The sequence below is a fragment of the Sesamum indicum genome, linkage group LG1, assembly GCF_000512975.1.
Source record: "Sesamum indicum cultivar Zhongzhi No. 13 linkage group LG1, S_indicum_v1.0, whole genome shotgun sequence".
Classification (NCBI taxonomy): domain Eukaryota; kingdom Viridiplantae; phylum Streptophyta; class Magnoliopsida; order Lamiales; family Pedaliaceae; genus Sesamum; species Sesamum indicum.
In genome coordinates, this window is record NC_026145.1 from 700363 (window position 1) to 725204 (window position 24842).

Here is a 24842-nt window from a genome sequence, read left to right on the forward strand (position 1 = left end):
GGGTCGTCGAACTTTGGTACCCTGAGATCGAGTCACTGAACCTTTTTTCGAACTTCCTACAAGCGGATCCTGAAAACAGAACGCACGTTAGGCTTGTTGGGTGGCCCCCAACTAAGGCCCTCTGATACTTAAGTTAGAAAAAGTGGGGCAAATGCGATCTAAGGAGAGCTGGTGAGATTAAAACCGTGATAAATACACTTGCCATATATGTTCAACGGTACCGCATATGAACGTGCCACGTGACATCATTTGGGCGTCCGGGTGTCAGGTGATCTAACGGCTATCAAAGCGAGCGGGTTCGTCCCGACCCGACCCGCGCTTTCATACGCAGATCTTGTCCTCTGCTGCAAATTTCTTTAAAAAATAAGGTTAATTTGATCTTTTTGACCTTGTTGATGTAATTACACTCATCATTATTCCCCTACTTCTATTAATGTCATTAATGATACTAAGAGAAGTCGATTAGGTGCTTGTCAGATCGCTTCATCCTTGCCGTTGATTTTACTGACGTGTCATCATCTCATGGCTCATGAAAAGACGTGTTGTCTCCTTTCTCACTCTATATATAGTCCAGCATTTGAACTTCTTGACCGCACTTTCTAGTCTAGTCGCTTTCGATCTTCCTCAGCGAGTTTCCTTCTCCTTCGGCTTTTTCTTCCAGGTATTTTTACCTTTATTCCTGCTTTCTTCAATGTCTTCTAGCTTAGGGGCTGGTTCAGAGTTTGATACGGGCTCGAGCTCGGCTTCGGGGTCAACTGCAGCCTCCCTTTGGGAGGTCGTAGGAACATCCCACAACCCCAATTCCCCTATGCATGTTTCCCCATCTTCCCATCCCGGATGCCGTGCAAACGGTAGATTCGACTAGTTTCGATGATATTCCTATCCAACAAAAATATTTGGATATGAAGCGCAAAAAACCCTGGGTCGGGATCGCTAGTACTATTAAAACGCCCATCCAACAGCTAAACTGAAAATATTACATCCCTGATAACTATGAGATTATTATTCCTCGTTCTTCTGATAGGATGCATCAACCTCCTGAGGGTTTCTGCTCCTTCTATGTAGTGCACTTAGAAGCAAGTTTACGTTTTCCTTTAGCTCGCGAAGTAAATAACATTCTCGTTAGGTTAGACCTTTGTCCAATGCAGCTTTCTCCTAATTCTGTCAGCCTTATTCTTCCCTTCTTGATAGTTATGAACCACTTAGATCTTCATCCTTCTTTTGATAATTTCTGGTCTCTCTATTCTTTCACGACCTCCAAGAGGTTGGGGGAGAGTGGTTGGTTCAACCTAACCACTGGCAAGGATTGCCGATATTTAGACGACCTGAAGTCTAATATTGGCCCTTAGCGCGAGAGGTATTTTTTTATTCGATCTCCTCCTAGGCAATCATGGGATTTCTGCCTCAATTGGCGCGAGTCTAAACCTGAACCAAAGACATACGGGGAGGGGTTCGAGAGCGATCTCATTAACTACATAACTTTATTTTGATACCTTCCCAAGCCTCTGTTGAAGGAGAAGGTGCTGAAGCTCGCGGGCCTCTCCCCTGCACCCATTCTTACTAAGGGTTCCTTAGGTGATTATTTTTCTTCCTTCCCTTCGTTATAAGTATTTTATGGGATTCCAACTCTGTTTTTCTATCCTGCAGATTCTAAAATCATGTTTGCTCGTAAGAAAGTGAGGGCTCAGAAGGGTGCCTTTTCCCCTTCTGTGCATCACGAGCTAGCTCGAGCCCAAGCGACCACCCCAGAGAGCTCGCATGACGCCTCTGGATCTGCTACTGCTGCTTCTTCCATTAATCCAGCAGCTCCTGAGTCTCCTACTCATACTACTTCCTCACAAATCCATATCAACGATCAATCTCCGGAAACTCAAGTGGAGATCGTCGAAGCCCCAGTTGAGCCTAGCAACAAAAGAAAAAGGGGCAGGGGCAAAGAAAAAGTTGCCGACCAAGGACAGAGCAAAAGTAAAAGTAAGAGTCGCAACCCCCCTTCCTCAATGTCTTCCTCAATGTCTGATCGCCAAAGAAAGCTGGAGGTCAATACTCGTTGTAGTCAAGGTTAATACTCATTGACCTCAAACAATTTGAATTTTTTTTTTTGGGTACAAAATTTACCATATTTTATTAATTAAACCGAGTCCACATTGATTCCGAGTTTTTTAACGAACGAAAATATGTGATCAACTACAAACATTTGGTTCAACGATTAAGTGACGAGATGTCTAGTGAGCTGAACATACATCATAAGATAAAATTATCTTTCAACAAGCTGAAACCTCAAATCTTGACAGACCCGTATCATAATGCCTCTACGAATCTATTATCTAGAACCAAGAGTGTTGCACAGACTCAACTCTGAAGCACCATCCTTCCGTGCTGGACTACAAGGCGTTACTCCTTTTTTTCGATTTTTTGTAAATTCAAAAAAAAATAAAAATTTATTAAATTTGATGTATTATTTAATAAATCTTTCGAATCTAGTAATTTATGTGTGAATGGAGTATAAGTCAAACACTGAAAAAACTTTGTGTATTCATTAAGGATTGATTGTGAGATTGGACTTCTTTTATCGTACCCCTTAGCAATTAATAAAGTGAATTATGACCAAAATCATTGCGTGTGTTCCCATAGCCAATCATAAACAAATATTTAGGCCGGCAACCATACTGTTAATTTTCATATTATTTACTATTTAAGTACAACAACAACATCATGACTATGTATCATTAGTGAGATAACTTTTGATGATAATGAGAGAAATGTTTAAATTGACTTAGAAAAAGTTTTGTTTTGTCGTTTACCTTAATTTCTCCAACTTCTTTTGTTTTCTTCTTCCATAGAGAGATGACCAATACAGACACCTTCTTCTTTTCATATAATACCCTATTTTTAAATTAATCTTTAATGTATTTCCAGCTTTTTCTTTTAAATTTTTTATTCACCACAAAAAAAAATACGAGATTTTTTCGATAAATAAAGAAAGACCATCCACATATTTTAGAAACTATTATTGATTATTGTATTTAATTATTTTAATTTATATTGTGATTTGGTATTTATCGAATTTTCTCGTAGAATCAGCCAATTGACTTTATAGAGTTTGTTCAAACCATAAATTTTCTGGCTCAAATTGGAGCCCTTTACGACTTTGGATAAGAGTGTTTTTTCATATGCCATGGTTAAATATTTAATTTTTATTACTATTATGATAATTAAAGATAATATTTTTTTATTAACAATAGATTGAAATGGTTAATTTTTTGTTTATTGGTAATTAATTTGCAGATGGTATTATTGAAATAAATTGACGAAATAGTTATTTTAGTAGAAATAATAGTTTTGTACAGTATCTAAATCAAATAAACATAGTTCAGAGTTGCTGCTGTTCAGTTTATTGATATATTGTACAACAAAATAAGTATAATTTATAAAACATAATAATATAATTTTAAATAATAAAATTTAATTCAGAATTATATAAATATAAATTTAAGACAAACACCTACACATTTGATAGGACGCGAACTCATGACCTTGAACTAAATCATGAAACCTCAATATTAATCGAATTATGTTTTCTTTTAAATTGTTGGGTATCATAGCAAAGTAAATTAAAAATACTTTCTTATGTTAAATACGGCAAGAAAATATTAATTGTTATAATTATATCAATTAACTATTTTCGCTTAACTTGTATTAGGAAGTAAATAAGTTAATACCAAAATAATTTTAAATTATTAAATAAATAAAATTAAGCTTGAAAATTTATTAATAAAAATCGAATCAAACAAAAACAAATGTGAGATATTTTTAGACGTCAAAATCCATGGGAAAAAAAAAAAAAAAAAGGTCGCCCTTTTTTATAGGTAAATTACATTTAGAAGTAACATAGTTGCTCCCTAGAATTTGCCTTGAAAATCACTTTAATACATTAAGTTCATCTATTAATGTTAACATCCGTAAACTTTAGTTTCAATCTGAAAAATGAGGCTGAATTTAGATGTATTTTTTTTACTTTATAAGATTAGTCATATTTTTAAAGTGAAAGGGTCCGCAACTTCGTAGGAAGATTGTGATTTTGAGACGAAAACACAACCAGAACGTGTTCCTGGCTTCCTGTCTATTTGCGCATTGAAAAATACAGTTGTGTTTTGTAACACAATCTAAGCATGTAACTCTCATTTTGGATGTTGAACATACTTGTCTGAAAAAATACACACGTTTGTGTTTCACAACAGTCGTGCTTAAAGATTGAACCATGTGTATAACCAAGTCTCCACCATATTTTCATTGAGAAATTGACTGAGCGACAAAATAGAGATAAAAATAAATAAATTTTAAAAATACAAAAATAACAAATTAAATTAAAAAAATGATTGTAAATACAAATACACTATTTATCATTAATTCTTTTAATTGGATTGAAACAAGCTCTAACATCAGAATTTCTTCACCTTACATACGTCCCACTTTCTAAATATATCGATTTATTTATTTAATTGAATAAATGAACCAAAACAAAATTAAAAATTCATTCCGCGTACACAATTTTCAGATGAGCATTCATTATTTATGTATTTCAACATCAAATAAAAAAGCAAAAAGAAAAAAATCAAAATGTGGATTTTATCCAAATTAATGGAATAATAATATATTTGTGTTTATAGTAAAAAAATGGATGAAAAATCTGTTTACTTGGACCGAAAATCGGAGTGGCTTAATCTAGGCAAGATGTGAACCGCCACAACTTGGAACCCGGACGGAACATGCACCACCCACTGTCTCGCCGGCGGCGGCGACGCCACATCCACCACCGTGATTCTCGCACCATCTGCACACAAAACACACACCCTCCCACCGGCCGCCACCACCTGCTGCGCCCCTTTCAGCATCTCATTCTCCACCATCTCCACCCACGCGTCCTTCACGTGATCATACTTTTTCAACGAGCCTTTCGACTCATCCACCACGTAGATAGTCTCCTCCTCCATCGCCGCCGCCGGACCCCTCCACCCCGCCAGCATCCCCTCCGGCATCTCCTCCCACGAATCCTTTTCCACGTGGTAGATTATCCCTTCCTTCGCCGCGTCTCCTTTCACGTTCACCATGCATAATTTCCCTCTCCAACCAACGGCCTCGATCGCATCACGGCTGAACTTCCCGTCCTTAAGCTTTCCCATCTTCTCCCAAATCCAGCCGCGTTGCCACTGATTGGTTAAGTCCCACTTCTCGACCGACCGTGCGACGTCGGTGTTGTAGTGGGACCCAATCCCGCTCGCGACATAGACAGCTCCCCTTGTCGTGCCGGCGGCGCACCACCGGCGCGGCGCGGGGAGTGGGGGACCGCGCGCCCATTTTTTAGACAACGAGTTGAAAACGAGGGGTTGGGATAGGGCAGGCAGGAAGTTATCGTCGGTGGCTGCGAGCACGACGAGGTTGCCGGAAGCGGCGACGGATTGGATAGGTAGCTTCCGGGGTATGAAGGAAGGGTGGCGGAAGAGGAACCGAAGCGGCGGGGCAGCCGGCGGGGCAGGGAGAAGCTGCCATTTACACGAGATCGGATCAAAAGAGCAGAATTCAACCGAGTTTGAGAGATGGGGTTGAGATTCAGTATCAGTAGGTGAGAAGAGAGCGTAGAGAGAGAGAAAAGGAGGGAAAGAAGGAGAATAAATGAGGCGGCGCCAAGAATGGCAAACGGAGTAGAGAAGGGAAGGGGGGACGAGAGAAAGGCAGAGTTGGGCTATATGGTCAGGAATTCCGGGAAGTAAAGACTGATGGCGGTCGTCCTCCGTCGTGAGGTGGTGGCGCTTCAGCCTTTTGGAGGTGGTGGTGGTGGTTGCAAGTTGAAGAATTGTGGTGGGATTGGTCATTTGATGGGAAAAGGAAAGGAGGATTTTGGAGTTTAGGGAGTGGAGTTCTTTAAAGAGGAGAAGGGCTTTGGGCCCACTTATCATTTTTGTATTTATTATGTGAATTGATTATTGGTTGGGGCTGTCAAGGAGTGGAGAATGAAGGTTTGAGATCAAGAGTAAAAGGCAAAAGTTGGCTCTACCCTATACATTAACCCTTTTTCCTTGCACATTTACACTCTTGCCATTCCCTTTTGACTTTTTTTTTAGATACTTGTCTATCCTTTTTACGAGGTTGCTGTAATTATACGCAAACTCTTATTATATTTATTACCCTTATTTATTTCTGTCTAATAAAAATATTCATTCAATATCAACTGAATTTATTGATAATGACAAAAAAATTGAACGTGAAATCTATATTTACCTCCAATTAACTTATTACTCGTTTATTGCATATTAAATAAATATTTTTTTGATCAAATTATCTTTATATATTTTCACACGATAATGTATGTAAAAGAGATATATCTTCATTCTTATAAGATTATTTTGGGTCAAAAAATATTTATTTAACTTAAGTAATAAGCAAATTTGATGGTAAATATGAATTTTCATTCAATTTTTTTTATTACTACTAGTATTTGTGGCACATACATTGTATGTTCAAATTTTACAATATTATATAAAATAAAATATTTTTAAAATGTTTATGTTTAATAAAGTATATGAAAATAATAAATTAAAATTAAATCTATAATAAAAATAGTATCAATAAAAGATGCATAGAAATAAAAAGAAAAGTAAATATCAAAAGATAATAGGTGAAGTGGAAAGGTATAAGATGAATAAAAATAAATAAAGTAACTATTAAAAAAAAAAAGAGCACATCGAAAATGGAGAGACACCAAAGAGGTGATCTCCCTTAATAATAAGGTATAGATAATTAATATTAATAAATTTGGTGAATTTTGTCAATAAAGGGATCTTTTTATTAGACAAAAATAAATAAGAATACTGGATATAATTTTTCAAACCATATGAAATCTATATATCATTATAACAACCTCTATGAGAAAACAGTGTAATTATTCATTCTTTTTAGTTTTTCTCAAGAAAGGTGGTATCAATGGTCACATCAAAATATTACTAAATCGACAAATATCTAAATATTTTGTGAGGCTCAATTTTTATTGTTTTTTATTTTTTATTTTACTAATTAGCATACCATTATAACCTTTTTAGTTCATATCAAATTTAAATTTAAATAATTTCATAACATTTTAAAATGTATCTAATGATATAATAGCTATATTAATTTATTTTTTTTAAATATAGGCCAAAACATATTCTAGTTAGTTCCCCTTTTTCCCACCCATTTACAACTTTTTTTTTTAAATTTAAATCTAATTTATTGTCTTAATTACCTTCTTTTAATTAATGCCGAGTGGATTACACCGCACCTCCAAAGCTAGAGAATGAATAATCAGATTTAGTCAATCTATTCACAAAAAAAATCAAGTTTGTCTTTGAAATATCGAACATGTGTATGAGGGTGATATAAAAGTGTCGAATAATACTCAATTATTTAATTTTTTTTAAATATTCGTAATTCAAATATTATTACCCTTTTATCTCAAAGATTAGTACCTAACTTCTCCACCTAATTTTGTCACTATCACACACTTTTAATATTCCTTAATTACAATCACATCAAATTTTACCTTCATGTTGATGTGGATTAGCACAAGGACCACAAAAAAAAAATAAATAAATAAATTACTTTAAAACTTCGTGAAGCTGAGTTAAATTATACAAACACCATGTTTTGCATAGTTACAGTTATATTTCTGAGAGGTGTTAGTGTAGTATTTTTTAGGGGTGTTTGTGTAAATTTTACTTTTGAATGCAGGCGTACTTGTAATTTTATAAAAAAAGGGGGTGTTAGTATATTTTTACATAATTTTAGGATTATCAATCAATTTATCCTAAAAAAGAAAAAAAGCAAGAGCAGGGGCAGTATAGTAATTTTCACAATGTCTAAATGTGGAGGAGCAATGTTTGGTTGTAAGTTTTGGAGTATAGCAATGAATGAGAGAGAGAGAAGGAGAAGGAGAAAAGGGAAACAGAGATGGAATAAATGTGAAAAGCTGTGGGGAAAGAAGAAAGAGAAACTGAAGTTTCCAGTCAAATATGAGTGGTTCATAAAAAGTGGGCTTTTGGGCACACATCTACAACTTGCAAAACCCCCCTAAAGCTCATTCCTTTGCAATATTAGCCCCTCTTCTTTTTCTTTTTTCTCTTTGGCCCCATTTAAATTCATATTTCATTTATCTGGACTCGACTCGTGTCCAACTTAATTATAGCTCGTTTGAATTCAACTTACTTATTAATCAAACTAAAATCAAATACACTTTTTCAAACTTGATGGTACTTCGAACACATTTGAACAATAATACGTTTGACTCGATTCAACTTGTTTACTATCATATTCGAATGTCGCAAGGCATTTGGATATCTATTTATATAAATATTTAAAAAATTATTTTATAAGAGGGTTTTAATTTTTTTTTTCCATAATGAGTTTGTAAGATTGAAAAATAAGATAGTAGGAGTTTTTAATTTACTTTAAAAAAAATTAACAAAAAATTGTTGTTATTCATATTCTATCAACCATGTGATCTTATTTTATTTAATTCCTAGGATGGTTTATTTTTTAAAATAAGATCCGACATCTTGTAACGCCTCATCCATTCTAGAAAACCAGTTAAACGGAATAGGGATACTTCACTTTGTAAACATCCCCAAAAGCCAAAATACGTGTTCTCAATTTTGTACATATTTTTATATGAAAATGAGAATATACCTAAATCAGTTACTGAGATTGTGTATTACACTGAACTATCGTGCCAAATTAATAGATTTCCAATTAAAATTACACACAAACTAACATATTTTTACTTTAATTACTGTTTTCTACAGCATTTTATCCGGTGGCTCATTATTTTTTGAGAAAAGGAAAAGAAAAGTTATATTAAAGTTGATCACAAGAAGAGGCTGCCCTTTTCTTGTCCAAATTTAATGCCTAGGAAGTTTGGAACCGTCCACAATAAATACGAAGCACAACCTTTTCAAAATTATAATATAAAGTGCTGACCACTTGCTATTATTACCACTTTTTTTCTTCTCCTTCAATATTTCAAATTTTGTTTACTTTTCTAATTTTTGTAAATTTAATGTCTCTGACTTTACTACTCTATAGATATCTGTATTAATTATCTAACTTATACGAATCAATAAAATAAAATAAAATATTAATATATTCGAATAATTTACAGCATACTTAAGAAGATAGGTGTGTGTATATAAATATATATATATATTTCTTTCTCTCTAAACTTGTTGAAATCAATAATACATTTATTGATTTAAATAAGGGTAAAATTATATTGACGAACATTAATATTAAATATAGCGATAAATTTCAGTGAGCTTTTTGAGGCTCGATATAATTATAAATCTCTTTTTGTTATTTGAAAATTATTAATATTATCTATTTTTAATAGTCGTCCAACAACTAGCTCAATTAGTTAATTTTCATTATGTTTTTATTTATTTTTTTGCGATGAACAGATCAAAATGCCCTTGTGAACTATGGATTATTCACTTTATTTTAAAAAAATATGGACAAAGTAGATCTTTTATCATATTTTTTTAAAATTTTCATCTACATTTTCAATTTATATATATATATATATATATATGTGTGTGGTGTGAATTTAAGAAAAATTGACAACAAGGGCAAAAGTGAAAATTTCAGGCCTCCATCCAAAAACTGTAATTTTATACATCTGGGGTGGTAATTTTTCGATAAATGAAAATGTATTTGTAATTTTACTAAACCCCAGGGAACTCGTTGTAACCTTTTGTAAAGATAATTACAAACACTTCCTTTATTTAATTTATCATATGTGTGTATTTATAATTTTGCCTCTAAATAGAAGATGCACTTGAAATAAAATATAAAGAGTATTATGTAATTAGATGAGTGTATTTACAATTTTATAAAATATAAAGAGTATTTATGTAGTTAGGTTATATATAATATTTTATAAAAGATTAATTGTACTTAGACTCCCTCTAAAACTATAAAATTATACTTTTCTCCAAAAGAGTTTCAAAATTACACTTACACCCTTTATAAAAATTCACCATTTACACATAACCCCATTTTGTTTTGGTTTAGACGAAAAATACTAATATTAACAAAAAATTACATAATTTTTTTAATTTACACCTCATTTAATAATCCCAAGTAATAATTTTATATTTATAAAGAGAAAAATGTAGTACTACGACGTCACGCCATACGCATATGTTATATCGATCCCTTTATAAGCACAAAAATATACATAAAAATGTTAAATGAGGAATAAAATTAAAAATTATATAATTATTTATTGACATCAACATTTTTCTTCCAAACACTAATGGAAGGGGATAAGATGTAAATGAATTTTTTTTAAAAGGGTGTAAGTGTAATTTTTAAACACTTTCAGGAAAGAGTATAATTTTATATTTTTAGAATACGTGTAGCTGGAATTATCCCTTTTATAAAATATAAAGGATATTTAAATAATTGGAGTTGATTGTAAGGGGTGTAGAAGTAATAATGTACCCTTTAAATAATTAGAGGTCCTTTGAGAAACTTCAAAAGCAAAGCACGAGATCTATTATAACGTAAAGTAGCTGATCAACTTTTTCAACCCAACATAATGTGATGGTTACGTAAAGACAACGAAAAGCGTCTTTCCGCGTGCTATTTATTGTATAGTCGTTATGTTGTTTTGAAGTAAAGTCGCAAAGTAGAATGTTATGATACAACTTTATAGGTGCCCCTTTAAATCCAATAAATATGCTCGTGCTTCTGGTAATAATTTTTATTTTTTAAAAAATATATTATGTAATTCTCTTCGAACGTGATCATAAAAAACTTTTCGTTAATGTTAAAAAGTTCGAATTGGGCAGTAATCGTTATATAAAGGGTAAGTCCGTCGTTCACAATTTTATCCAAATGTACAATATATTAAAATGGCTCATCATACGAGTCTACGATCCAAACAAGTTTGTATTTAAATCAATTTAATTTACACTTATCCTATAAAATGACATAGTCGGTTCTGTTTGAATTGTCACTTTAGGGCCTAGGGATTGATGTGTTGTAATTCAATATATTCGTGAGATATACCGTAAATTCTCAACGCTGTAAAATATTCGATTACGCTATCACCACATCACATCAAAATTAAAAATAGACTGGAATAACTGATCTGACTGTGGTGAACACGCGTTCGGTTCTTGATAAATTTTTTTCGAATTCAAATGCACTCAACTACTTTCAGGAAAAAAAGTATTAGATCAATTGTAATCATTATATTTATTTTTTTAATATGCGTCAACTATCAACAATCACACATTAAAAAAAAAAAAAGAAGACGCATTACATCACGACTAAACTAGTTTCATTTTATTTTTCCTCATCGAAATAAGATAAATTACCAAGTCATAAATTCATTGGTGTGAAAAATAATACCAAAAAATATGCTTACAAAAAGTTATGACTGGATGAAAAAGTTATGGCAGGCAAATTACTTCAACTAAATGATACAATTTCAGCGACAAATACCTATTTGATTGATTAGATACGGTTAGATAATGACCGGATGTCGCCAACCATCATTTACATATCACGAGTTTATGATGTGCGACACATTGTAACTAATAACTTCTTACGATTTAATCTGATCGAAATAAATTTATTTTTTAATTTATCAATCACCATTTCCCAACATTCGTTACCACAACAAAATTTGCATTTAAATTAATTCAATCTATGATCTACCTTATAAAATTGATCGGGACTGTTGTAAAGTCTTTTATATATTTTCCTCCATTCAACATATACACGCTATATATATAATTTTTTTTAAAATAAAATATATGATATTATTTTTATATATATAATTAAATAGAATACTATTCTTATTATTTAAGTAGAAAAACAGGAATCATGATGCTGTCTTTGCCTAAACACACTTTTATTTTAAAATAAAAAAAATAAGTGGGGCCATTCAGCCAATAAAACAACGCCACGTATAATAAGGCGTGATAATAGCTGAAAAAGTCATTTTTGTCTGTTTGTGAGATTCCTGATTCGCTCCGCCGCTGGACATCACCATTCACGTGTCCCCCATGTCCACGACGCCCCTCTCTGCCGGTACAGAGTATCTCACATAACTTTGGATTAATTACACTTCAACCCTTTTAAAAATATAAAATTATATTTTTCTCCAAAAAAAAAAACTTTTAAAATTTGCATTATTTTTTAGATTGCTCAATTTACAGTTGCACTTTTATTATTAGGATTTCATACAATAAATGCTCATTATCAACAAAAAAAATAAAATAAAATTTGACAGCTCCATCACACATTACAGTATCATTTATTTTCCGTGATGGGATTATGGTGAGATAAATTAATACATGATACGTAACGGATGTTTGGTAATATGTTAAGTAATATTTTATTTACTGTATCGGACAAATTTAATGAATTAATTCATAATTATTTATCTGATGTTTACTGGGCATTGTTTAAATTTGTGGTAAAGTAGCAATATGCCACAAAATACTTCATAATAAGACAAATAAATCGACGTCGTCACAGGACATGTCATGTCTGTTGGGCTATTGATTATTTCTTATGATGCGGGGACACAGATAAAGCAACATGAGAAATATATCGTTAATATCTATACAATATAGAAAGTGAGAATATTTTTTTGGTGTCTCACTTAATTTTGGTATGTCAATTTTTATTTTTTTATATTTAAATAATTTTCTTTTTTTTTTTCAATCTTTTTAACTTTCCAATTTTGATTTTTCTCAACATACACATCTCCTTTTATTTTCTCATTTTTTAATTATTTCTCATTTGTTATACTTTTTGTAATAAATAAAAAAAAAGGATCAAAAAATTATATTCACAAATATATATTTGTAATTGGGCTCCTAAAATTATTATGGCCCAGCTTAGGTGGGCCTTTGGCCCATATGGTTTGGCCCACTGACAAAAAAGCCCAAAGAGAAAGAGTGGCGATTTTAGGTGAAAAGAGTAAAATAAAGTAGGCGACAGCATGATAACACGACTTTAAGACAACTATACATACACCTGGACTCTACCCCACAGCTGAAACTAAAATTGGGGGCAAAACCCAAACCTAGGTTATTTGAGCTTTTTCTACGCGTTAGCAATAGCAATTCCCGGATACTATTCCCTCCGACGCAATTGAGATAAGAGCAGTATGGCGGCGGCGGTGCAGAGAGGAGGCGGGGGCCGGCGGGTGATGGAGGAGGAGGATGGTAAGCTCGTATTTGAGACGTCGAAAGGCGTGGAGCCTATATCGAGCTTCGACGAGATGGGCATAAAGGATGATCTCCTTAGAGGAATATACAACTACGGATTCGAGAAGCCTTCCGCCATTCAGCAGCGTGCGGTTCTTCCGATTATCTCTGGACGTGATGTAATTGCTCAGGCGCAATCTGGTACGGGCAAGACTTCTATGATTGCCCTCGCTGTTTGCCAGATTGTCGACACCAAGTCCTCTGAGTATGATTTTTATGCTTTCCCCCCTTTTATGCAGCATAATTGCGACTCTGGTAACGAACTTCTGTGGTTGTATTTTTTTCCTCCCTTTCTCTCCTGTGAAATTACGTGTGAATTGTGTTTTTCCAGAAGTTGGGATCATGACTTTTAGGTTCAGACGTTATTTTTATGTTTTTCAATGGTGTTTATTTACTTTAAGTGTCTGTGTTTGTTAATAGTTGAAGATACAAATAGTTTCTGGTATTTATGGAATTTATTGGAATTTCAGGTCCTTTTTTTTTTTTCTTAGATAACATAACCATGTTTGTGTGTTAACTTTACCTGAGGTGCATTAGGGTCGATGTAATTGGTGTTTATTTTTGTTAAACCTAAACACTTTCCTCCCATCTTCTGCCCTAACATCTATATCCTTCAAGGATGTTTACGTTCTTTCCTTGTTCCTTAAAATTAGGGTCCAAGCCTTGATTCTGTCACCTACAAGAGAGTTGGCTGCCCAAACAGAAAAAGTAATACTGGCAATTGGTGACTATATAAATGTACAAGCTCATGCTTGCATTGGAGGCAAAAGTGTGGGCGAGGATATAAGAAAACTAGAGCATGGAGTTCATGTGGTGTCCGGCACTCCTGGCAGAGTTTGCGACATGATCAAGAGAAGAACTTTACGAACTAGAGCAATCAAATTATTAATTCTGGTGAGTTTCATTTTTTCTCTTATTTGATTACTTGGTATAGCTCGAGCATGACAGTATATGGTGCTTTTTGATGTATTAGTGGGCATCTTATACTGAATTCTTCTGCATACTTAATCAGGTCGTTCTTATACTTATTATGTACTCTTCCTGGAATTATGTTAGGATGAATCAGATGAAATGCTGAGCAGAGGCTTTAAGGATCAGATATATGACGTTTACAGATATCTTCCACCTGAGCTGCAGGTTCTCTCCCTCTCTTTACCCCCCACTGGGGTTAGAGTCATGAGACTTCTGAAGTTGCTTCCCAGTTCCTACATGGAAAATATACAGAAGTAGTTTGTAAACCTGTCTTATCCAATTCAAACTTCTAACTATAAAATGATATCTATGTAACATAAGGTGCCTGAAATAGGTGTTCAAATATATGAAAGGTGGCAGTTATATAGATGCTGATGAAACATTCTGTGAAGATATGAACATTGAGAACATGGATATACCTGGGAACACATGGACTTAAGTTTTGCTTATATAGCATTTGCAAGCATGTATTCATGGACTTTGCTTGAGATAGTTGTGTGATATTCTGAACTTATTTATTATTTTTGTTGTGTATAGTCTAGAACTTTCGACCTATTGGTTGGTGTTTCTCGTGTGCATGTTTCATTAATACAAAGCTTCCTGAAAGGTGGAAAACTTTTAGGGCTTGTATTTTCTCATTCATCAAATTATTGACTTTTGTGTGGTATCACTGTAGGTTGTCCTAATCTCTGCCACCCTTCCAAATGAAATATTGGAGATGACAAGTAAGTTCATGACCGATCCAGTTAGGATCCTTGTAAAGCGTGATGAATTGACACTGGAGGTAGGCTTCTTTTTATTCTTTATTTTTTTAAATGAGTAAATATATTTCATTCTGATTAAGGAAAGCAAATAGGAGGCTATTAAATGGAGGGGCATCTGGATGTGTATATAAGTCTCTTAGCCCTACCCCGTGACATAAACCACTAAAAAACGTTCTTATAAGTAGCAGAAACAACAGAAAGTTGCGAGTATCATGCATGATATATCATATATTGCGATTTGGCTTGATGAGATCCCAAATTACCAGTTCTGCTATTTAATGTCTCTATTTCCTTTGTCCTTTCCCGTGGAAATCTCCAAGCACTTTCTTCCGTATGCAAAAATGCCTTAGCTTCCAGATGCCGAATTTGCATCGGAATTCCTGTTCTGGTTCTTGTATTCTGATCTTTTATGTCATATTTTTGCAGGGAATCAAACAATTCTTTGTCGCAGTGGAGAGAGAAGAATGGAAATTTGATACTTTATGTGATTTATATGATACCCTTACCATCACCCAGGCTGTTATCTTCTGTAACACAAAGCGAAAGGTAATTTTTTCCCCTCATTTTAAATTCAGATTTTGTACTATGTAAATGATAATATGACTAGTTTTTTTTCCCTGTTAATTAAGTAAAAACATATTCAGCCCTGTTATCAGCTTGTTGTCTTATACTACTTGTTATTGGTCGATATTCATGTCTTAAGTATTCAGTGCCAATCTGCGTTGAACATGCTAAAATATTTCAAATGTTGATTTTAGTGCAAAAGCTGTTTAATTCCCTTGTTTGTTTTCCTAGACTTTCAAAATTTGTGAGGCTCACTATATCTGAAGTTCTATTATTTTGTGGATTTGATAATCCTGCAGTTGTGCTGAAAATTACTATCTCAAAATAATTGTGAATCATTTTTTTAGAGGGTGTACTTGACAGTTGACAGTAATAACAGAACAAAAGAATGGCTGATAAGGCATTATAAATTCTAGGAAAAGCGAGTTGCCACGCTAAAGAAGTCTTGTATCTAATGGAAGAACGCATGATAATCCCTGGAATCCGCTACATCAAATACTTGGTGGGGAAAACCAAAGTAACCTATGCAAATAAATACTATGTACTAAGGATAGCTGGGTTCTGGTGCTGAGTAATTGATTCTCTAACCAGTCATGTCCACTCATTTTTATGGTTTTCCTTCATATATGACAGGTCGATTGGTTGACAGCAAAAATGCGCGAGAATAATTTTACTGTCTCATCTATGCACGGAGATATGCCACAGAAGGAACGGGATGCCATTATGGGAGAATTTCGATCTGGGCAGACTAGAGTTCTTATCACAACAGATGTTTGGGCCAGGGGACTGGACGTTCAACAGGTGTCTATCTTCTCTTCTTTTTCTTTTTTCCTACTTTGTATTTTCTGTTAGATTCAGAGGAGAGGGAAGAGAGCCAAAGAAATGCTGCGCAAGACACTAGACACCTCACACGCCTATCTAACTTCTTTTACGCTGGTGGTCAGTTAAGCAACTATGTTCAATAAAAGATGACAAAGAAATGAAAAGTTGGACATATGAGATAATTATACACTTCTAGACATCTGAAAGTTTTACCCTCTCTTGGGTGATAGTAAGACCTATGGTACGTCATTCTGGACTTCCCCTATCAAAAAGTTTTAGGCCATCAAAGATGATTAACTTGAAACATTGACCATCTGACTTGATTCATTATATGATAACCTGACTAGATCATTCAATTTAAAGACCATTGAGGTAAACATTCAAACCAATTATTTTTGTGGATGAATGATTTCTTGTTTGAGTGGTTTGTCAATCGAAATTGTTCATCAAAAAGTGCTGATATTCCAGAGATTTCGTAGTTTTGAACTGTTGCAGGATTTGTTATTTTCCTTTTTCTCCATTTTTCATCTCGGCCACCACCCTCAGTCCCTCGCTTCCTCCCATTATGAGTTAAATATTATTATACAAATGAAACTAGTAGTGATTTTTTCTGAGCACTTGGTAGTTTTGCAGGATTGGCTTTTTAACTTCCACATGCTGGCATCCATTACTTGTATAAATATTATTATATAAATTGAATGATTATTGATCTAGTGTCTTTGTTGAGTTTCCATAGGTTTCCCTAGTGATCAATTATGATCTTCCTAACAACCGAGAGCTTTACATTCATCGCATTGGACGGTCCGGGCGTTTTGGGAGAAAGGTATTTTAATAGTCTTTTGAGACACCCTATTCCCTCTATGCAGTACTTATCCTTCAACTGGAAAATCTAAAACAAGTTGATAAGGGTGGTGGTGTGATTCTAGGGAATCCTGGTGTTTCAAATTCATAGACAATCATAACTACCCATGCATAGTTTGTTAAATATTAACGGTCTCATGCTGATGTGCAGGGTGTTGCCATAAATTTTGTGAAGAATGATGACATCAAAATCCTCAGAGATATCGAGCAATACTACAGTACACAGATCGATGAAATGCCAATGAATGTGGCTGATTTAATATAGCTTCTGATTCCTGCATATAACAGTTGAACTTTTGCAATCAGTGAAAGCAAATGCTGTATGTAACTGTAGTTGAAGATTTTGGACTGCTGATTAGTTTAGCCCTTTTGTCCCCTTTACGGTGAGAAACAGTTGGTGTAATGCTGGATTGCTGGTGTTTCATTTCAGCGTGGTGTGGTTTTGACTTGACCTGACGGGGTTATTGTACTATATATGAAACTTAATACTTATTGGTGTAATTTGAAGCAACACTTTTGTTGATAACGCTTGTTTTCGGCTTCATTTGTCCATGTTGATAAAGTTTTTTGCTGTAATGAAGTGAAATCATTGACATGTACTCCATCAAGATCCCAGTAGTTGTGGTCCTCAGATCATATTGCGTGCCCTCTTGTTTGGATTTGGCTGGTTATTACTTTCCCCAGAATCAGCCACTCCACTTTTCGCATGAAATTATAATGCACAATCAATTTTGCCCCATGTATTTTGTTTCGTGCAAGGAAACTGCATTCTAAACATGACTAGCAATTTTGGTGTGTAGAATTCTTGATAAACTAGTTGTGACACGAATTTCTAATGTTTAAAAACTACAATCTAAAATTTAAAGTAAAGTATCACTCCTTGTTTATTTTCAACGGTAGTTTCGATATTACATTAAAAAATATGAATAATTTGTATAAAAAAATTATAAATTATAGGTGTGAATATAATTATCTTTTTTCTTTTTCTTTGTTAGCTAAAATCAGTTGCCTTATTTGGGGAAAATATTTTATAGAAAACCCGAAAACACCCTTCCGTCCGAAAAACCCTACTGAAGTACCTACCCATCCTCTTCTCCCCCCCTTCCTCTCACCCTCACCCTCAACTCTACAGTAATGGAGAACCAGAAACAAGAAGAAGAGGAGCAAATCGTAACCCCATGGGAGGTAACAGCTGAGAAGGGCGGAAAAATTGACTACGACAAGCTCATCGACAAGTTCGGCTGCCAGCGTCTCGACCAATCCCTCGTCGACCGCGTTGCCCGTCTCACCGCCCGCCCGCCCCACGTTTTTCTTCGCCGTGGCGTCTTCTTCGCGCACCGTGATTTCAATGACGTCCTGGATGCGTACGAGAGGGGAGAAAAGTTTTATCTGTATACGGGCCGAGGCCCATCGTCCGAGGCTTTGCATTTGGGCCATCTGGTGCCCTTTATGTTCACCAAGTAATGGAACTAGTTGACAGTGGGACGACAAGCGTTTTCTGATTGATTTGCGTTATGCTTATCATCATCTTTCGTAATTGTTAAGCGCTTTTTTGATTTTAGGTATCTGCAAGATGCATTTAAAGTGCCGCTTGTGATACAACTTACTGATGATGAGAAATGCATGTGGAAGAATTTGACAGTGGAGGAAAGTCAGAGACTTGCACGTGAAAATGCTAAAGATATAATTGCTTGTGGGTTTGACGTTTCGAGGACATTTATTTTCTCTGATTTTGATTATGTTGGAGGGTGAGCAGTTTTCTTTTCAGTCTCCATCTATCTGGAACCTTAGCTTGTAGTTTGTACTTAGTTGCTTTCTTGTTTATACTGTAATTATTGTGATCTCATGCTACATTATGTGGCCTGTCATCACCAACTTCCTCCAGCTACTTTCTGTGTCGTCCCTGTTAGATCTTACCTTGTTATCCATAATGCACAACAAATTACTTCTAGTGAAACTAGTCTTTATTCAATGAATCAGTTTCTTGTTAAATAATTCAATTCAATCGTGATATACTTTTTGATAAATGTTAGAGATGCATATTGCCATTGAATATTACATAGATCCTAGTGTTTCTTTGGTTTTGTATGGTTTGTTCAGTAGAGAAATCTCCTGTTTCATACTATGCTAGCAGTACTTTGACCAAGGAATTTGTTGTGCAGTTCCTTCTACAAGAACATGGTCAAAATTGCAAAGTGCGTCACATATAATAAGGTGATAATGATATGAAATGATTTGATAAACTTCTATTCTTTCTCACTGCTGATGGTTACTGTAACCAACTATCCATAGATTTCAAACCTGGAAATAATGTTTCAAGTATTAGTGCAGGTAGTTGGTATTTTTGGTTTCAGTGGAGAAGATCACATTGGCAAAGTCAGCTTTCCACCTGTGCAGGTATCAATCTGTGCCTCTCATTTGATAAGTTACGATGTTTGAGGATCTGATGTGTAATGTTCCTTATGATAGTGTCCAATAAGCATTTATTACTATTTTTGTTATAATAGTTGTTGCTACTGTAGTTATTATATTATATATTTGCTTTACTGCACGGTGCCTTAATTGTTTTTTCCGTGTTTTTTAAATTTGATCTGTTTAGATAAACAAGAAATATCTGAGATGCACCTGGGAACAACAGAAGAGCAAAGAAAATAATTGTCAAGAACAACTTTTGTAATTGTATGATTTATGCAAATGTAGAGGCTTTCTTTTGCCATTCGTTCCAATTGGTCAGAGAGTATGTGCAGGAGCCACTAGTATGTTGCTTCTGTCTTTGGCAGCTGTCCTGGTACCTGCTATCCTGACAACTTTGGAACATGTTGTTTTGATAAGAACATCCTGGATCATGATCAAATTGCCTGTTGTAGTCTTTGCTGCAAAGTTACTGTTGACCTTTTGTTATGTAATGCCACTGAGTCTACAAGATAACCTGAAAAATAGGCATACATATCTAATTTTGTGTGCTGCTTAGAGAATATAATTTTCTACTTTGGTTTACTTACATTCTTCTCTTTATGCATGGTACTAACCTTTTGGTGATTGCCGTGTTTTTAGGCAGCTCCATCCTTTCCCAGTTCTTTTCCACATCTATTCTCTGGTAAAGATAGTCTGCGATGCCTGATTCCTTGTGCAATTGACCAGGTTTTTTCTTCTTCCTCCCGGATGCATTCAGTAGTTCTTGTTATACTTGTTAATGCAATAGTTGCCTCAATAGTAATATAATTTTATCTAAGTGGACACCATAAGAAAACGTGAATCAAATGAAGCAGTTCAGCTAAGGTTATCCTGTGACCATTGTGATAGTTCGTGCATTATGTTTTGAATATTATATAGGTGAGTGCTTACGCTGTCATCATATTTCACAATATGCTAAGAGAAGTTGACGCTGTTATTTGCACATGTTGCATAATTTCTGTCACCAACAAGTTTGTTTATGAAGTTTGATCCATATGATTCAGTAATGTAATGACTTTTTAGGACAAAGCTGCCAGGCCTTAGGCCTTAGGCATTTTCTTTTTGCTTCATATCCTTAAGATGCTTGTACTTATTTTACTAAAAGAAGTACCAACTCTAGGCTAGTAACTAGTAGAAATTCTAGCGCATATGAAAAATATTCTTGTTTTTCTGTACTTGATATTTCTATCCATTCTTGAGTTGTAAGTCTGATGAGTTTATTTCAGGATCCTTACTTCCGAATGACAAGAGATGTTGCTCCACGAATAGGTTATCACAAGCCTGCTTTGATCGAATCATCATTCTTTCCTGCCCTTCAGGTTTCTATTTGATTTTCTTACAGACAGAATATGCTAACTTAAGACAATTTTCCTTTTTTTGTTTGTTATTACTGCTGGGTGTGGTCATTGCATTTCATATGACATAACTTAGTTATCTTGAGGGAGAAGCTTCAAAACTAAGGTTAATATACACTGCTTCAGCGCCTAAAATATATTTATTTCTCTTCAACAGTTCAGTTTATATTGTTTAATGTGAAAGTAGGATGAGATAGTGTGTTCTCTATCTCAAGTTTCATGACTGTACTATTTGTTGTTTGAAATTCACCCACATATACTATCTTCACTAATCTGAAAAATTCTCGGCAAGATTAACTTGGCCATTCATTTTGTGTGACTTCTAGTTTTATGAATCATATCTGCAGGGCGAGACGGGAAAAATGTCTGCCAGTGATCCAAATTCTGCTATATATGTGACTGATTCTGCTAAGGATATAAAAAACAAGGTTTTACTTGAGAATATTCTTCATCAATTTCCTTTATACTCATCCATTTCTTATTCACTCTTTTCTGATGATAATATTTGGTATAGGTAAACAGATATGCTTTCTCCGGTGGACAAGATTCAATAGAGAATCACAGGAAGTATGGAGCAAACCTTGAGGTATTGGCAATTTCATCTTTCTGCCTTGGTAATTTTAATTTGCAGATATAAACTATTCCCTCTGTGTTGAATGTTTTTATTATATATCTGGCAGATTAAGATGTTAGAAAGTGGTTATCTGATAACCTTCAATGAACACCTCTAAAAAAATAGATCATTTAATTTCATTAGAAGCACAGCTGCTGAAATGTTGAATTCTGCCCATTTTGGATCAGAACCACCCATTTATCCCCTTCAATGCTTTGCACTCTTTCATGGATTTGGACTGATTCCTCTCTCCACCCTTTCTTGATAACTGTTCAGGTAGATATACCTATTAAATATCTTGGCTTTTTCTTGGAGGATGATGCTGAACTTGAACACATCAGAACAGTAAGTACTCTTGTTTCCTATTTGTTCTTTTGGGGGGGTGCATGCCTTTTTATTTGTGGCTAAATCAAATTCATATGTTTCCATACACGATCACTGAAATGCTATATTTCTTGATCAAACAGGAATATGGTGCAGGTCGTATGCTAACAGGTGAAGTGAAGAAGCGTCTTATCGAAGTTTTAACTGAACTGGTTGAAAGACATCGCAGGGCTAGAGCGGCTGTGACTGATGAGGTAAAGTCATTAATTCCTTTGTTTCAGATGTTTCTGTTGTAACAAACGCTGGAAGGTCTATCCCAAATTTATATCGGGCATGTTAATCTTTTCTCCTAAACTTTTCTGCTAAGGATAATAACCTCATCTAAAATTCATGCAGAAACTTTCTTTCTTCTTTTGCTGGGTATTGTTAGTAGACTTTTGTGTAGTAACTGTAAAATTTCTGCACTATAGTTCTTAATGCAGTATTTGCTGCCAAAGGACAAAGAGAGCTTAAGAGATGGATGTGTGATTCTCAAGCCTATTTTTACCAAAAGTCCTAACTGGATAATTATAAGATTATTAGATTGTGATGCAATTGTTGGGTGATAACTCATTTGACATTCCTTTGTATTCCTGCAGATGGTCGATGCATTTATGGCAGTACGTCCACTCCCTAATATGTTCAGCTAGACTGCCATTGGAGATGTCAATTTCCATGTAACATTTTCCTTTCTTCACACACCCATTTGTCGAGTTTTTTAGCTCTGGCAGAGTAGAAGCTCAAAGAGAAACAAAGTAATTTTTCTGCCATTTTCATACATGGTATAGATTTTAACAATCGTTGTTACAGAGCACCATAAACAAAACTAATGGTGATTGTTGTGATTCATACCTTCCCTGATTAGATGTATCGAACGATCTGCTTTTTCTTAGAATGAAGTATGTATACTTGGTGAACTCTTCTTTATCTTTGCCTTCGTTTCCATCGAATTCCCCTTGAACTTTCAGTTTTACACATATAGGTAAAATACAGTTCAAGATGCAATACTAATTTACATTGAAAGATCTGAAAGGTGCAATTCTTCGGTTCTTGGAATTTTTCATACCACACCTCCATGGAGCAGTCCACGTCCTGTTACTCAAATTCTTTCGACCCTTAACAGCCATTAATCCCATATAGCTCTTCCAATCCTCAATCACCATTTTAATATCATGGATCTTGTTTTCCAATCCGATACAGCAATTTGCATGCATTGTGACCACCAGATCAAGATCCTTGCTGGGTTGACAGAACCCACCAAAATAAGCAGTGTCCAGGAACCTGATCTCCAACCCGATTTCCACGATAAGAGGGTTGAACTTTATCCTGTTAAACACATCTTGATCATGTATTCCAGGGAAATAGTCCTTTCCATTGTACCAGAACTTGTAGAACTGGATGGTCCGATTGTTTGATTTGACATAGGTGAAGCCTCCATTTGGCAAGTTGCGCAAATCTGTCGAGTCATACTTGTATGTATCGCAAGCGATTTGGAAGTCGCCATCCGGGTAGAATATTGGAAATGGATCCCTCAGCCACATTATATCAGCATCCTGGAAATCAATGACTTCAAATCTTTGTTTGCAGGTATATATATAGTATTGGAAATGTGGGACAATCGTGCAAATATTTAGGATAAATTTAGGTGAAAAAAAGATTGACTTACCGAAAAAATAAAATTGTATCCCATATCAAGAACAGACCGCAGAAAATCAATCCGTCTCCACATCATCTTCAAATAATCGGCACTCATGAAGAACGCCTGGCCAGAGAAGTCGACTCCAGCTGTGGTGAGGGCAAAACAGTGAGGATGTACGTCCAAGCAACGAGAGTAGGCCTTTTGGTCCAAAGCCACAACAACCAGATGTTTCAAAAGACTTTGTGTTTGAGTCCCAATTCTGAAGCTCTCCATGAAAAGATCAAATATGGAGTTTGGTTCTGTCCATGCTGCATTTACTGTAGTTATGATGACAGTCTTATGATCCTTCATCACTGCCCTTTTCAACGTTCTTTTCAACTTATTCTCCTCGTTAATCCCCTGGTTGAAGGCAAAATAGAAAAAGAAATAAAACTCGACCGTAACAGTAAAGTTTAAACTGTTAGAAAAGAATTACAAAGTCGAAAGAAAACAGTTACATAAACATCTTTAGATCTCAACTGGTGGGAGGAGGATGGAGCGCGCCGTTGCATTGTGGTGGAAGATGGCGGAGATGGATTTCCTTGTTGTTTTGAGTCTTTGAGGGGTGAGGATGAGTAAGATGTCTGCATGAGCTGAGTGTGATAACCGGACTGATACAGAGCAAAACGTGTCAGGCCGACCACCGCTACTAGTATTGTGATTTTGACAACAACACGGTGGTGGCGGCGGTGTTGGTGGTTGCCGTGGCCTCCACCTCTATAATCCATCTTCTTTTTCTTGTATATTTGTGGTGGTCAATAACAGTAGATGTAAGCAACCTTGCCTACTTGTATTTCTCACTTGTTCCTCTACTAGGAAAAACACAAGGGAAGTTTATATTTTGAATCGAGTTTAATCGGATTTAAACCAAACAATTATAATACATTTATACCGTGATTGATGTATAATTCAGAAAAAAATAATCATGACAAATAGTTATACTTGTTCTATATTAATTGAATTGGGTCAAATTTAATTTAGGTAAGTAGTTTTAGAAAAAGAGAAATTTGTGGTGTAGGTGGAATTATATATGGCAACTAACTAATATCTGCATTTTAGAATTCCAAATCAATTAATATGTTC

The 24842-nt window shown here is 34.8% G+C and overlaps 4 protein-coding genes across 5 annotated transcripts; 2 read left to right on the forward strand and 2 right to left on the reverse strand.

Annotated features, from left to right (window-relative positions):
* Positions 4521-5922, reverse strand: LOC105158990 (F-box/kelch-repeat protein SKIP25). Its single transcript, XM_011075956.2, has one exon. The coding sequence runs from the start codon at positions 5868-5870 to the stop codon at positions 4692-4694; it is 1179 nt and encodes a 392-aa protein (XP_011074258.1). The 5' UTR covers positions 5871-5922; the 3' UTR covers positions 4521-4691.
* Positions 13088-17840, forward strand: LOC105159075 (eukaryotic initiation factor 4A-3). Of its 2 annotated transcripts, XM_011076054.2 has the most exons (8): positions 13090-13518; positions 13967-14207; positions 14370-14450; positions 14962-15069; positions 15476-15595; positions 16247-16414; positions 17172-17258; positions 17448-17840. In XM_011076054.2, exons 1-8 carry the CDS (start codon positions 13214-13216, stop codon positions 17559-17561), a joined length of 1224 nt encoding a protein of 407 aa, XP_011074356.1. In that variant the 5' UTR covers positions 13090-13213; the 3' UTR covers positions 17562-17840. The 2 variants fall into 2 exon arrangements, with proteins under 2 accessions (XP_020548777.1, XP_011074356.1); XM_020693118.1 differs by lacking the exons at positions 16247-16414; positions 17172-17258; positions 17448-17840 and adding an exon at positions 15370-15402 and having other exon boundaries at positions 13088-13518; positions 14962-15104; positions 15464-15599.
* Positions 18340-22976, forward strand: LOC105159166 (tryptophan--tRNA ligase, cytoplasmic). Its single transcript, XM_011076169.2, has 11 exons — positions 18340-18756; positions 18859-19044; positions 19459-19510; positions 19628-19693; positions 20351-20437; positions 20977-21069; positions 21453-21533; positions 21620-21691; positions 21995-22063; positions 22186-22296; positions 22681-22976. The coding sequence occupies exons 1-11, from the start codon at positions 18431-18433 to the stop codon at positions 22729-22731; spliced, it is 1194 nt and encodes a 397-aa protein (XP_011074471.1). The 5' UTR covers positions 18340-18430; the 3' UTR covers positions 22732-22976.
* On the reverse strand, positions 23055-24151 carry LOC105155927 (uncharacterized protein At4g15970-like). The gene is made up of 2 exons (XM_020693123.1): positions 23748-24151; positions 23055-23634 (listed from the first exon to the last, which is right to left on the reverse strand). Exons 1-2 carry the CDS (start codon positions 24069-24071, stop codon positions 23089-23091), a joined length of 870 nt encoding a protein of 289 aa, XP_020548782.1. The 5' UTR covers positions 24072-24151; the 3' UTR covers positions 23055-23088.

Bases quoted from the DNA above. Each gene is read 5' to 3' on its own strand.
- LOC105158990 (XM_011075956.2), bottom strand. From the start codon at position 5,870: ATGACCAATCCCACCACAATTCTTCAACTTGCAACCACCACCACCACC.
- LOC105159166 (XM_011076169.2), top strand. From the start codon at position 18,431: ATGGAGAACCAGAAACAAGAAGAAGAGGAGCAAATCGTAACCCCATGG. The intron at 22,064-22,185 runs GTAAGTACTCTT...TTGATCAAACAG, and splicing joins AACTTGAACACATCAGAACA to GAATATGGTGCAGGTCGTAT. The intron at 22,297-22,680 runs GTAAAGTCATTA...GTATTCCTGCAG, and splicing joins GAGCGGCTGTGACTGATGAG to ATGGTCGATGCATTTATGGC.
- LOC105159075 (XM_011076054.2), top strand. From the start codon at position 13,214: ATGGCGGCGGCGGTGCAGAGAGGAGGCGGGGGCCGGCGGGTGATGGAG. The intron at 16,415-17,171 runs GTGTCTATCTTC...GAGTTTCCATAG, and splicing joins GGGGACTGGACGTTCAACAG to GTTTCCCTAGTGATCAATTA. The intron at 17,259-17,447 runs GTATTTTAATAG...GCTGATGTGCAG, and splicing joins CCGGGCGTTTTGGGAGAAAG to GGTGTTGCCATAAATTTTGT.
- LOC105155927 (XM_020693123.1), bottom strand. From the start codon at position 24,071: ATGAAGGATCATAAGACTGTCATCATAACTACAGTAAATGCAGCATGG. The intron at 23,635-23,747 runs GTAAGTCAATCT...ATTGATTTCCAG, and splicing joins GATACAATTTTATTTTTTCG to GATGCTGATATAATGTGGCT.